Source organism: Gloeophyllum trabeum (genome assembly GCF_000344685.1).
Source record: "Gloeophyllum trabeum ATCC 11539 unplaced genomic scaffold GLOTRscaffold_00017, whole genome shotgun sequence".
Taxonomy (NCBI): Eukaryota; Fungi; Basidiomycota; class Agaricomycetes; order Gloeophyllales; family Gloeophyllaceae; genus Gloeophyllum; species Gloeophyllum trabeum.
The window spans coordinates 653,729-668,207 of NW_006920426.1; the positions used below are offsets into that span (position 1 = coordinate 653,729).

Genomic DNA, 14,479 nt, shown 5'->3' on the forward strand with positions numbered 1-14,479 from the left:
GACGGTCCTTCTGAGTACATGAGGCACCGTATACAAGTCTTCTGCGATGCCACGAGGTGCTTCTGGAGCTAAGAATCCCATCCGTAACATATATGGCATGACATCTGTGACATGATAATGTGACTCACTTGTGTTGGGACGGTCAGCGAGACTGATGCTTGTGTTCTCGGATCGCCTTCTCATGCCATGTCAGTAGTAGACACATAGAGACACCATTAACAGTCAAACAGCAATAAATCTGTGAAGGAAAAAACCCAATACATGCAAGCTTGAGTAACAAATACGCCCTACAACATCTATTCCCGATCCCCCACCCAAGGTAGCGGGCCTTGCCGCCCGGAGGGCGGCGCTACCAGCCTTATTCAGTAGTGGCGCCACTAGGGCCAAACATAGCACGCCGGATTTTGCCGGTGCGACGAAAATCGCGACGCAATTCAAGGGTGCCAGAACCCCTCCCAAAGGAGGGGCATGTGTCACAATTGAGTGAGGATACCTTTGGACCGATGGTCGCTTCATTTGAAGTCGATGTCAGTGTTACCCGGGATCTCAGGTAGCTGAGAGCCTGGGAAAAGTGGATTGTGGCGCATGACCACTGGCAAAAGTTCCATGTGGCTCTTGCGCGCACTCAGGCTTCCTTAAACTCGAACTTCACGCTCTCGACACAGTTAGAGTAAACTTCTTGCAAATTTTCTACCTCTAGTTACCACCAAGGTACTTCAAGGTTCGAGCATCGTAGCGGTGAACATACATTATGGAAAGAGAGTTCAGCGCCGTGGCTCAAATTACGGGTGCGTACATTTGCCGCTCGCTCTATTGAGGGGCCTGGTTCAGGTATGTTCCACCGTGACAGCTATAAATGAGATGTCTGAAGAAACTGGTATGAATATGTCACCGATTCAGATTCCCCTTCGATAGCGGAAAATGTGCGGTATCTCTCGGGACCAGGTAACTGCTCCGTGTCTAACATACGTTACTTCATATCGTTAAATCAACACCGTAGCGCCCCTAGACACCATACTACTGGAACTCTTATCAGAGATAATGGTTTTCTGTCTTCCTGACATCGAATTTGCCCATCCGAGCTCGTGAGCTGGAGCGATACCTTTCGCGTCACTCATGTATCCCGCAGATGGAGGGAGGCGGCTGAGAGCACCGTGAAGCTGAAGCCGTATCGCGAGTCGAAGGAGATGACCTATGCTAGGATGAAGACTTGGATACTGCGTTCCAGGGCGATGCCGCTCAGCATATCATATGAGCTTCCAGGGTCTCCGACACTAGACGGCTTACTGCTGGCTTGCTTTGATCTTTTCAAAGCGAACATACACCGCTACAAGCCATCGGACCAACCCATACGATATCTAGGCTCCCAACCGTGTCTTTGCCTTGCCTGCATACCATCCACCTTATCAACACTGATGGTCACGACGCTTTGGCACTGAAGGACACCACAACCTTTGCCGTCGCCCAACAGATACGACGCGTCTCTCTATGGGGGATGAGCCGGGAATTCAACATGAAGTCCTTCAACTGGTCGTTACTCAAATACCTCACTCTTACCACACACGGCATGGCGTTTACGCCGTGTATGTCCTTGCTCGTCGAGTGCCAGAATCTCCTCAGCGTGTCGGTAACCATCATATACCTTACTGAGCAAGATAAGGAACCCTGGAGGTCGAGCCACCCGCCGAGGCCCCGCTACATCCACGAAGCTGAAGGGTAATAGTCAAGGAGGTCCGGCCAGTTCCGGAACCCCGTGCCTCCAGTTTGCTCGATTAGAGGTGGCTTCACTGGCTCTGACATGACACGGCAAGGCGGGAGGATTCTTGGGCCAACCAGCTAGCATACGGAACCTTGGGAGAGAGGCTGCATACCCTGGAGATCTTTGCAGATCACACTGACGTCGAATTCGGATTCTTTGTTCACTGGCTTCTCCTGCCTGCCTTGCGGCGACTGGTGTTAAAAGGACCCGTTGGTGTGTCCCTGCGGCCTCATGTTATGGAGATGATTACCAGGGACCACTGCAAGCTCGAAGAGCTCGTGGTACACGACAATGATTACAGCCTGTTCGTGAACGAGGAGGCAGACCTCCTAGAACTCCTGCGAGCAACACCGGAATTACGGAGATATTCGGTGGGACTTACAAGGCGTTTGGCGAAGATATCATCCGGCGCTTGACGTTCAACCCTCGTGCGCCCACGGAAGAGTATCTTCTCCCGAAGCTGGTATCGATGTGGATAAGTTGCGTCACCGCGGATGTCGATCCGTGGCTTATTGAAGATATGGTTTTTTCGCGTAGGCGCGACGGAGAACATGGTCATCCAGTACAACTGAGCCACGTCAATGTTACGCAGGGTTGCGTGGTGCGGCATCATGAGTGGTTCACGGGAGACGAGGGATACGTCCGCCGCACTGCTTATCCCGTGCGAGACGATCATCACTGTCTACTTTGAATCGGTGATCAATCAGATGTCGGCGCGAAGGACGGAAATGATGCTAAAGTAAGACTGGAAAGACTGACTTCAATTCTTGTCCTTATGCTCTTCGCACGTTGAAAAATACATCATTTTTGACACGCACCCGTAACGAGCTGCGGTAATAGCGCAAGCGCGCTCATTCAACCTAGCGCAGCTGTTTGCCACGAATGATAACGCGGCCACTAGTCTGCATCATGGGTGCATCAGCGAAGTTGCAGGAGACATTTTCCGAGGGACGCGTGGACGCACTGCGGTTTGAGCGAGGCCGAGCGTCTGGACACTGCATCAAAATTATGCATCGAGCATATCAAGGGGTTGAAAGAAGATCCTGCGAGGAAAACGTGTTACCTCCAATCTTGCGCTCAAGTTCGCACTATTGAACGGGAGGGTAATCGATACACAGCATTCCTTCATTCTTTGATCTCCTGTTTATGGGTCATCCTTGCCCAACCCATCGGGCTCCATCCTCCATCACCATTCTGGCAAACAGCAAACACAACTTACCTGCAATCTCAGGCATTCAAGTTCCGCGGTACTTACGAAAGAACCCGCCCTCTCCGGCTCGTCGAGCGGCCCTGAGAACACGCACGTGTTCTCCCCCGCGTGCGCGCCGCAGATCTCGGGCGTGCTGAAGGCGGAGTGGGTGAAATCTGGTGCAGGGTGCATGCATGAGGGGGGAGACGGACTTATGCATTTCTTGCAGATTTTTGTGCGAGTTTCGTTGGGGGAGACGAGACAATACAGCAGTAGGATGCTCCATGGTAGATAATGCTAGGAAAAGTTTGGAGAAAGTGGGAAGGTAGAATCAAGTGATGTGTGAGGCGAGCGAATAGGGGAGAAGGTGAGGTGTGTCACGACACTTTATGAACTGTTGTTTATGAGTGCTGCACGGGAGCGAGACGTGGATTGGCTGATGACGACGTCGATGTCAGGTGGTGTGGAGACAAAGCGACGAGGTGGTCCGGAGCTGAAGATAACCTTTAGTTCAAAGAAAGCAGTGATCTCTCGCCGTAACAATTCAGAATCCAAACAGCTCTCGAGTAGGCAATACAAGGTCAGTAGCCGCCGCTAGGAGCTGTGTTGTCCGGAAAGCAGTGCAAACATTCCAGCAAGCGTTCTTTCGCCATTGAGATACGACTTCTTCGACCGCGCTTGGCCATGAGTCGACATGCCCCTGAATCGGCGCCTTGTTGAGGAAGTCTGAATATCGAATGACAGCTGCGGCGAGCATCACCGATAGGGGATGGTTGTCCCTTGGGCGGAGTGCACGGTGAAGGATTTTGAGCAGTGATTCGCTGGGTTCCTTGCTTGAGCGTTTGGGAGAAGACGCAATAAAGCTAATGTGCGCAGTGCGCGTCGATCTGGCATTATTGATGTTGGACGGTTGGACCACCTGCAGGAGCGACGCGGGAGAGGAGCAGAGGATAATAATAGTGTGCTGTCAACTGAGCCTGAGGGTTGTGGCCAGACTTGGAGGGGCACACAGACTCGACTCGAGACTGACCCAAATAACTGTAGGCGATATGGTACACTTTTGGGCAAAAAGACCACCTTTTACGCCTTTGGAGGGATGCAACGCGTCCTTCGAACGAGGCTCTACTCAGTAACTCACGCTAGTGGAACCGCACCGGAAAGCGCCGAGAGCCTGGGAAAGTTGATGTGTGTGGCTCAGGTCGATGTAACAAGTGTCGCTTAACACTGAAACTTGTTGAACTCAACCTCTACCGTCTACACAGGTGCTACCGGTATATTCTAATCCCTACTTCTTCCACTCATATAACTGTGCTTAAGAGCTATCTTGGCTGATATAGATGGAGGGGGAACACAGCGCCGGACATGAAATTGTTGCAGGTACGTGTGTACGGCAGTCTTCTGCCGCCCCTCGCGTGGACTGATATTTGGAGAAGATAAAAATGCGGATAACACCGCCAAAGTACTGGATGTTGATAGCAATATTACTCACGAGAATTCTTCACAACTACCATTGAGTGACGTACAGCGACACTCAGAACCAGGTACGTGCATCATCCAAACACTCTTCTCACACCACTTTGAACAATCTACAGGCCCCATAGACACCATACCCGTGGAACTTCTCTCAGAAATAATGATTCTCTCTCTTCCTCTGCGGGACTTTACCGATGACACTTGGTACCGTGACGGCCAATGGGAATACCCCATGTGTCTCGCCACAGTGTCCCGCAGGTGGAAGGTAGTGGCGCATAACACTCCACAGCTTTGGTGCTGCATTGTCGTCCATCCGCAAGGTGCCTCGAGGATGAAGGCCGATGAATGTCTGATGAAGACATGGATAGCCCGTTCGCGCGCTGCACCTCTGAGCATATACTTCAATATTGCCAAGGCACAGTTTTCAGAATCCGGACAGCCTTCCTTGGATGAGGACTCGTATACCAGGTGTTTTGAGCTCATCAAGGAAAACTTACACCGGTGCATGCAGCTCGAGCTCTACGCACCGTCCCACATGCTGTCAGCGCTTCCCCGCGTGTCCCTGCCGTATCTTGAAACTGTACAGCTAGGGACCTGTAGCGAGGAAGACCTTCTTGCATTCCAACATGGGACGCCCTTTTCGTCTGCTCCTCGGCTACAACACGTCTACTTGACAGGAATCAGCGCCGCTTTCAACGTCAAATCCTTCAACTGGGCGGCCCTCACGTACCTCAGTCTCAACCTGACTGGTGTGGCGTTTACACCCTGCATGGCTTTGCTCGCCGAGTGCTCCAATCTGCTCACCCTGAAGCTGTACATGAACAATTTCGCGGAGCAAAACGCGGAGCCTTGGAGGGACGGCACACGGCCAAGGCCCTCATATGAAAAGCTGCACACCTTGGAAGTTCATGGGCTGTATAGCTATTTAGATTTTGCGATCGTCATCCAATGGCACTTCTTCCCTGCCTTGCGCCGGCTGAGACTGGATGGCCTCGTGTTCCTCCGGCTTCACGTATTGGACATCATTACCAGGGATGGCTGCAAGCTTGAGGAGCTTTCCATACACTCATCTGGGGTACCTCCCTTCCTGGAAGAGGAGGGGGACCTTCTAGAGCTCTTCCGAGTACTGCCAGACTTGAGGGTATTCCAATTCGCTGGAACGACTCAGTGTGTGTTCGGGAACGACACTATCAGGCGCATGACTTTCCGTCCTGGTGGTGCATCTGCGTCGGAGGAGTATCTTCTCCCGAAATTAGAATCATTGCAGATACAGAGCATCAACCGCGACTGCGATCCTCAGCTTCTCGAAGATATGCTAGTTTTGAGAGCGAAACAAGATGGAGAAGATGCCCCGCCAGTTCGACTGGAGCATGTCGATATCAGGCAATGTAAGCTTACGCAACATAACGAGTGGTACACAGACCGTGAGGGTGACCTATTCTACCGCGCGTGTCCCCTCAAGTTCCCGCATCACTGTGAACTGTGAAACTGATTCGCGGATCGGTGTCACTATGCGCATGATCGACCTGTCGACACAGTCTGTGGCCATTATTATCTCGCTGGTAGGCAATATTATCTCTAATGGATACGAAATGGGATGAGCCAGGATGGGGGGTCGGGAATACGTTGGGTTCATTCTGCCAGGGGAAGCGGTCTCACGCGCTACTAGAACTACAATCGCGTGGTAGTAGCTCGAACAATTTGTTACGCCTATGCACTTATTATTACAGTCACTGTCATAGTGACGTCGCAAGCTTGTATTTGAGACGTCGAGTAACCTGGCCGTCCTGTACGCCGCGCTTGACGAGCACAGCGTCGGTAAGAGCAGAGTTACGACGGCACGACGCTCGCCCGTGTCAACGGGTACGAATGACGCGGCCGACTCTGTGGTCGCATCATTCTTCCTATGTGTAGTCGACCCCGGAGTAGCTTCGTGAGATACGAGTGAAAGGCAGTACGGGCTGAGCTAACGGATCATTGGGGGAGCTTGCTCCCCCTTTGTTGGTATAGCGGTCTCGAAATGCGTAAGGGATCTCCCACGCCACTGAATGGCTTGTCAGCCCTAGCGTAGGGTTACAGGCTCAGTGGCACTGCTGCCGCCACGTGCATTTCTCGGGCGTTCCCGGTGGCATTGCCTCCCGCCTCAACCCACTCACTGGGGCTTTCCTTACGCCTTAGGAATCACACCTTCGCGATGGTCAGCTCCTCACATTGAATAATAGGATTCAGCTACTGTATGTGGGTACGTCAGGATATGTACAGCTGAATAGACTATAATGAGAATCAATTATGCAATATTGGAAAAGCATGTAGCATGAGATATGATTACAAAAAAGAGGAAATACCAGACTCTCCCTGATGTGGCACCTCATATTAGACGTGGCAGGGATAGACCAGAAGGACACTAAAGATGCCCAGAGACTCAGACACAGACACAGACACAAACCAGAGGCTAGTATAGAGCAACGGACTAAGGAAAAGTACATCCAGTAGAACAATTACCAAAAATGCGAAACTGTTTGTACCTATTTGGTTATTGTGGCTGCTGAAAGCGTCCGATACAATCCAATCCTAACACCTCATAGGCTCATACAGCTCTTCTGTCTACAGTTGATGGGAAATTTAAAGAGCTCAAATAGAGATAAGCAATATGAAGCAAGTGGAATATACTGAGACTCAGATAACTATAAATACCATAATGGATAATATGGGCATACAAATCTGAACAGTTCCCCTGCATGGCCTAAAACCCTTGTCCCCTGTGTGGGCTAAAACTCTTCTCCCCTGCATGAGCTGACCCTCCCCTGCATGGGCTGACTCTCCCCTGCATAGCCTATAATAACCTTTTTCATGGCTCATGACACATGAGTCTATCATAGCACAATACATATATTAGGAATAATACCAGTGTGATAGAAATATCTTGATAGAAATATCTGGACAGACTGCTCAATCCCTTTCGAAAAAATTATCAACTTGACCTCAGATAAATAAGCTCCCCCTGAAGTATGCGGGGAACCTGCCTACATGCCATATTTGAAATGTAAAGGCTTCAATTGCAGCACGGCTTGCAGCTCACATGTAGACCTGTAAGCGGCGTCTCTTCAATAGCTAATAGACAGGCAAGCAATCTTGCTTATTGCTCACATGTTGTCTGCAACCATGCGAGTCCGATATGTCGTGTGTTTCGAGCTTCATCACGCAGGGTAAACAGCCATTAGTTGCAGGTGTATATTATCAGGAAGAAATGACTATGCCCCTTCACCGCTCGGGCGTGAGGGGGGAAGTCCCCTGACAATACCTAGGTAAGTCAGATACGGGTCCCGGTCAAAATGGACCTCGAGGGATGACCCCAGTGTTGGGTTCAATCCCGGTCAAAAACCTCCCGGAGCACCAGTTCAGATACCATCCGCTTCCGCTGCAAGCCACACTGCTGGTGCCTACCACATCTGTGATACCGTGGAACATTCCATCAAAATAATGTCTGGTGCCGGTCATGGGGACCACAGGTCTTGTGTGACTGAGCTGCTAAAACTGCTTATTTTTTCAATTGCAGCACAAAATTGCCTCAACAGATTTGATGCTTGAAACCCCACATGCGAGGATTTGGGAAGCTAGGAAAGAGGGATAGATATATACGTGGAGAACTTACAACCAGTCTCAATATTTCTGACGTTTTCAGGGATCTTTGAGAATTTTGGGAATTGGAGACCGCTGTCCTGGTCAATGCAGCCACCAGCCTGGGGGGCAGTCGGGTTCCGATCCCGGTCAAAATGCCTAATATTGATTCCGGTCAAAAAAGGTCAAAATCAGGTCTGCGCATATCCAACGTATCTAGGTATCATCAGGCGTCCTACCGGGCGTCGACGATGGGCAGATTCGAGTAAATGCAATGCCAGAGTCTTTGTTTCTTCCGGTAATGGGGGTATGTAGCAAATGCACCATACATGAGGGAGATCAATACGCAGCGCCCCTCTATCCCACCTCACTCTTTGATCTCCTGTTTATGGAACACCCCTGCTCATCGTGAGCGTCAGCCCCGCCCTCCTCCATGGATCCCGTCTCAAGACCACCACGCACCTGGGATCTCCGGCAACCACCTCCCGCGGTACTTGCAAAAGAACTCGCCCCTCGGCGGGAGCCTGTCAAGCTCGTCCAGCGTCCCGTAGAACACGTACGTGTTCTCCCCCGCGTTCGCGCCGTACTCGAGTATCCCCGAGCCACACGCGCCGCAGAACTCGCGCGTGAGCGTCGTGCCGGAGCCGTTGTCGGACTCGTGTTTCGTCGTCGACCCCTTGGTGATTTTGAAGGATTTCCAGGGGAGCTTGGCGGTGATGCCAAAGGCTGAGCCAGTGAATTTCTGTTGAACTAGTTGGAACGGTGTTGGAGATATGGAGAGGGGGGTGAGTATAGGTACCTTGCAGTTTTTACAGTGGCATATGCTGGTCCTCGCCTCGTCGGGTGACTTTAGGTCAATCTCGTATCTTATGTTGCCGCAGTAGCATCCTCCTGGGTAAATCATCTTGAGGTAACTGGATGTCGTGAGCGTGCGGAGGTTGGGTAAAATCGGACGGTGAATAGATGAGCGTAGTAGAGGCAAGCTCGCTCGAAATGTCATGTATAGTCTTATGTAGCCCAGGTTTTTGTGTGTTAGCTGCGTATTACATTGGAGCGAGAACGTCGTTGGCCGATGACGAAGTCGACGTCAGGTGGTGTGGAGCTAGGACGAGGATGGACGAGGATGGAATTCTGAGCCATAGCAAAGCATCAGGGTAAGAGTAACGTTGCTTGGGATCCCAGCAAGAGTATCCATAGTGTCTGCCAACACGCGTCGTCTGCGAAGGAGCAGAGCTTTTAAGATCAATAGTTTGAATTGAGAGTGGTCCATGAACCAGAATAACGTCCTCAAGGTGCAGAGAGGGATCCAAAGTCAGTAGTGGCCAGTACGACCGTCTTGCGTCTACGTCTCCAAGTCCCGAGGCGCTGCGCAAGGCTGATGTTTCCGGTGAGCGTTCTCCAATCCTCGAGAGAGTTCCCGCTGTTCACAGTGACAACCGAGTCGGACTAGCTTCGGAGAAGCGCTCTCGATTAACACCACGTGGATCGCACGCGACGGCTTAGCGCTGACGCACTTGCTTAGCATTCGTATGCGGTCTCATTCACCCTTGACTTTAACTGCAAATGCTGCCATTATTCGGAGACGACAGGAAACGACGAGAGATAAACTTGGGCGGTAGGCGGACTGCCGCCACACATGACCTCATCCTCGAGCAAGCAAAAGCGCGGCGGACCGAGCGCGAGGACATCCGGCGGAAGAGGGACAGCGCGGTGCGGCTGCAGGCCTGGTGGCGGGGGCTGCACGAGGCCAGGCGAGTGCGTCGCCAGTTGCGCCAGACGCTGGCGGAGAACGTTACTGGAATCGTAGGTCTGAGATGTCTCGCGGTGTTAGGCCAGGACGAGGAGGCTTTGGCTTTGTGGTCGAACGCAGTACTAGGCGCTGGTGAAGGTGTGTGCACCGGTCGACGTACTCGACAGAGTTATTGACTCTATCAATAATATCCAGAAAGTTTGTTTCATTTAGCGACGGGCGCGGAAGGGTCCAGCTGGCTGGTCCTCATCCGTGAGGTGAGCTACTCGCTGCTGAAGTCGGCGGCAAGCGCCCCAAGGTAAGCACTGTGCTCTCGCCTGATCAGACGTAGGCTTTACGATATACTATAGGTCTCCAGATGCTGTCTCGCACTTGCGAATACTGAACGCTCTTCTATCACCAGCAGTGTGCGGGAAACATCTGGGAGATCAGGGTCCAGTCGTAAGTCGCGAGATCACAGGCTACCTCCTCGCACGCGAGATGTACACCCTTCTCTCCCAAGCAATCACCGGCATAGTGCGTCAGCCCGTCCTTCTTATCCGCTTCCTTCTGGTAACTCTAGTGCAGGCCATAGACGCCAAGAACACACCCTCCCTCCCGCTCATCGTCCCCCTGATCACCTCCCCGCTCACCACCTTTTCCTCCTCCCCCGAGCAGTACCAAACCGCCCTCTCCGCGCTCTTCACCCGCATCCTCACCATTCCGCTCCTCCCGAACCGCCTCCCCCTCTCCTCGCTCACCGAGCTCTCCTCGAGACTCCCCCTCTCCGCCCTCCCCCAGCTCCCCGCGACCTTCCCCGCCGACGCCTGCGCCCTCCCCACAGAGCCCAAGATCCACCTGATAGCGAACCTGGCGGCGTTTGCGCCGCCGCGGTATAAGGCCCTCCCCGCGGCCGCGCTCAGCGCCTACCTCGAGCTCCTTGGCGCGCTGCTCAGCTCGCTGCCCGTGAACGCCCTGGACCCTCCTCCACCCAAACCCAAGTCCGCCACTACCAGCAAGCCCTGGCACACAGCCGATTCGGACACCGATTCCGACGACGACTCGCCGGTGCAAGTGCGCGTCGTCTCCTCGTTCACGGCGCCCGCCGAGCCCCTCCCGCAACTCGACGCGCGCACGAGCAAGCGCTTACAGACGCTCCCCGCCCCGGCACACCTCACCGCGCTGCTGCAGGCGGCGCAGCGTCACCCCGCGACGCAGCCGCAGCTGTTCGCGTTCATACTGAGTTTGAGTATGGCGTGGCCGCGGAAGAAGGATGTGGTGCTGGGGACGGCGGTGGCGTATGCAGGCGGCGGGCTGATTAGGGAGCTGTGGAGGGGGTATGTGAGGGGGAGCGTGCTTGGGCGGGACGAACGCGCTGGGGCTATCATGGGTGAGTGCATTCCGTGATTTCCCGCACTCCGTGTGGCAAGTATAGTATAGATGGAACTGACGAGCGCGTGCAGACCCGGAGAACGCGGCACAGTGGCCGCCGCTGCTCCTGCTGACCGAGATGTACACGCAGGCGCTGCAGACGATGGGCGACGACGAGTTCTTCTCGAGCGCGGCGAACAGTAGCGCCGGGCGCAACCCGCTCTCGCTCGACGAGCTGATCGCGCTCTCGCGCCGCCTGCTGAACATTGCGTTCACGCTGTACTGGCGCGAGGACCAGCGGGACGTGCAGGAGGGGACCGTGCCCGGGCTGCGCGGGGTCCGGTGGGAGGTCGTGAGGGAGACGCTGACGAGGTGTTTGCAGGCGATACATGGGAGAGAGTGAGTGGTGCTCGATTTTTCTCCGCGCAGGGATCGGGCTGATTGATGAGCGGGTTTGGCTTGCAGCTCGCGGAAGCCATTCACGCCCGAGGGGCATTGGCATTGCACCTCGCAACTCGACATGTCGTCCTTCATCGAGGCTGCCGTGTAAGTCCCCGTACACGTCATTGGCTCCCAGCAACTCACAGTCCACCTGCGTCTCAGCCTCGAGGAGCAGCGCCTCACGCAGCCCGACGTCCCGCAGAGCCGCCCGCTCTCGAAGCGGCAGGTCGCGAAGCTCTCGCCGCGTCTCGGCGTGCTGCACAACATCCCCTTTGCGATCCCGTTCGAGATCCGCGTGTCGATATTCAGGCACTTTGTCGCGAACGATATGATTAGCCAGGGCTATGATAGGTACGGGCGTAGAGGCCGGCTGAGGGTCAGCGTGAGACGGGACCATATTGCGGAGGATGGGTTTGATAGGCTGGGCGATGCGGATTTGAAGGCGCCGATCGAGATTGTGTTCATTGATCAGTTTGGGCAGGAGGAGTGAGTGTTGGCTTCCTGTTTCGTGGGGCGAGGTGAGGGATGCTGATTGGTGATTGGGTGACAGGGCGGGGATTGATGGGGGAGGCGTGTTCAAGGAGTTTTTGACGAGTCTGTGTAAGGAGGTGTTTGATCGCGATCGGGGGCTGTGGTTGGCGAATAAGAAGAATGAGCTGTATCCCAACCCGCACTCGTATGCGAAAGAACGTGCGTACCCTTTCCGCGTCCCTTGCGATCGTGATGCTGAACTTGACCATGCGCAGCGCACAGTTTGAACTGGTATCGGTTCATTGGTCGCGTGCTTGGGAAGGCGTTGTATGAGGGTATTCTGGTTGATGTTGCGTTTGCTGGGTTCTTCCTCGCCAAGGTACGTTACGTGGAACGTCCGCTTCTGTCGTATGAAGCGGCGTTTTACCTACCGCTCTGCCATATAGTGGTTGGGGAAGCAGAGCTTCTTGGATGACCTGGCGTCGCTGGATCCAGACCTGTACAACGGCTTGATCTTCTTAAAACATTACAACGGCAACCCAGAAGATCTGTCCCTGACGTTCACGGTCGACGAGGAAGGTATGTAGTCGTTCTCTTCCGTCAGGCCTGGATGGATGACTGATGAGCGCCAGATCTCGGCGTCACCAAGACCACCGAGCTCATCCCGAATGGGAGCAACATCCCAGTCACCCGCGAGAACCGGCTGCAGTATATCACGCTCGTGTCCCACTATCGCCTCACGAAGCAGATCAGGCTGCAGAGCGAGGCGTTCTTTGAGGGACTATCGCAGATGATTGACACGAAGTGGCTACGGTTTGTATCTCATTCCACCTTCGAGCTGGCCAGCGCTCTGACGTTTCCGGTGATATAGCATGTTCAACCAGCAGGAGCTGCAGATATTGCTGGGCGGTGTGGATACGCCTATTGACTTGGATGATCTCAGGAGCCATACGAATTACGGAGGCCTTTACGATGACAACCATCCGACGATTGTCATGTTCTGGAATGTACGCACTCCGAACGTTACTTGTAGCCACTGTCATTCTGACGCTATCTCGTCTCAGGTCGTCAATACCTTCAACCAAGACCAGCGCAAGGCGCTGTTGCGGTTCGTTACGAGTTGTAGCCGGCCGCCTCTGCTGTACGTGCCTTATTATGCTGGCTGCTGTAAAGAACACTTTACTGATCTGTCCGATGCTTAAGTGGATTCAAGGAGCTTGTGCCGAACTTTGCCATCCGCGATGCGGGTTCGGACGAGGCCCGTCTCCCTACTTCTAGCACTTGCGTGAATCTGTTGAAGGTATGACATCTTCTATGGCGATTGGGTAGCGTGCTGACAGGAGACTCGCAGCTCCCGAGATACCAGAGCGAGAAGACTCTGCGGGATAAGCTCCTTCAGGCGATATACTCTGGCGCCGGATTTGATCTCTCATAGAACAGCGGTTGCCGATGGGCCGCATGTAGAGTGTATCTGTTGTAAATGCCGGAACTTGTGATTTCTCCTGTACGATACTGATCATGAATAATGTGCGAGTAGTGGTTGTCTGATCAGCTTTTTTTTCGGCGCCCGCTGCGTTCAACCGTGCAGTGGAAGAAGGCAGTATTTACTTCGAGTGCGAGGCCTGTTAAGCCAGTAAGATGTAGACCGGTTTCCTAGCGAAGAGACACCGAGACTATGGGAGTAGCCTGCGAGATTCACGGTGTTTGCTCTCACCTCTTTGGCATACGCTTCAACAACTTTTATCTCGAGGTACATCCGCCCGAACGCGAGCCCTCAATCGTCGAGAGTCTAGCAGGCCTTCCGATCTTGTGGGACCTCTCGTGGACGGAGGGTGTTGTCCTGGTATTCATCGCAGGACCCGGGAATCTCCTATGAATGTATGTCCAAAAAATGGCCTCGAAATGGCCTCAAACCCTGGGTACAATACCCATATTGAGCCACCGAGAAAGTGTGAAAGGAACCGAACAAAGATCAAAATTTGTTCATAGTGTTGCCTTGCAAAACAAATGGAAGTTCAATGAACAGTGCTGAACAAAGATCATATCCTGTGTCATAATCGAATTTGTCTGCACTCAAAAGTAATATTATTCTAATTAGTTTCACTGACTGTGCAATGAACAATCATGAAAATAACCGGTCAAAGGTCAAACTTTTTTCATGATTGTCCATTGCACAGTCAGTGAAACGAATTAGAAAAATACTACTTTTGAGTGCGCAAAAATCTGATTGTGACACAGGATATGATCTTTGTTCAGCACTGTTCATTGAACTTTCATTTGTTTTGCAAGGCAACACTATGAACAAATTGTGACCTTTGTCCGGTTCCTTTCACACTTTCTCGGTGGCTCAATATGGGTATTGTACCCAGTGACAGGGCTCTTGCGAGTCGTCGAATTCGGCCGTGAGTCGAATCATCAGTGGGTCCCC

The 14,479-nt window shown here is 53.0% G+C and overlaps 3 protein-coding genes across 3 annotated transcripts; 2 read left to right on the forward strand and 1 right to left on the reverse strand.

Annotated features, from left to right (window-relative positions):
* Positions 1-921: 921 nt before the first annotated feature.
* On the forward strand, positions 922-5,907 carry GLOTRDRAFT_96677 (uncharacterized protein; the record flags this gene model as incomplete). Its single annotated transcript, XM_007872378.1, has 13 exons — positions 922-945; positions 1,442-1,716; positions 1,812-2,040; positions 2,061-2,439; positions 2,467-2,498; positions 2,661-2,815; positions 2,991-3,134; positions 3,178-3,273; positions 3,357-3,528; positions 3,874-4,133; positions 4,286-4,325; positions 4,474-4,489; positions 4,541-5,907. The coding sequence occupies 13 exons, from the start codon at positions 922-924 to the stop codon at positions 5,905-5,907; spliced, it is 3,189 nt and encodes a 1,062-aa protein (XP_007870569.1).
* A 2,499-nt stretch (positions 5,908-8,406) lies between these two features.
* Positions 8,407-8,943, reverse strand: GLOTRDRAFT_49399 (uncharacterized protein; the record flags this gene model as incomplete). Its single annotated transcript, XM_007872193.1, has 3 exons — positions 8,407-8,438; positions 8,502-8,781; positions 8,839-8,943. 3 exons carry the CDS (start codon positions 8,941-8,943, stop codon positions 8,407-8,409), a joined length of 417 nt encoding a protein of 138 aa, XP_007870384.1.
* A 659-nt stretch (positions 8,944-9,602) lies between these two features.
* GLOTRDRAFT_118153 (HECT-domain-containing protein) lies at positions 9,603-13,602 on the forward strand (the record flags this gene model as incomplete). The annotated part of the gene is made up of 15 exons (XM_007872379.1): positions 9,603-9,927; positions 9,985-10,087; positions 10,140-10,305; positions 10,357-11,158; positions 11,232-11,538; positions 11,605-11,685; positions 11,743-12,066; positions 12,131-12,270; positions 12,327-12,430; positions 12,498-12,630; positions 12,684-12,864; positions 12,923-13,058; positions 13,116-13,192; positions 13,255-13,351; positions 13,403-13,602. 15 exons carry the CDS (start codon positions 9,603-9,605, stop codon positions 13,484-13,486), a joined length of 3,060 nt encoding a protein of 1,019 aa, XP_007870570.1. The 3' UTR covers positions 13,487-13,602.
* Positions 13,603-14,479: the final 877 nt, after the last annotated feature.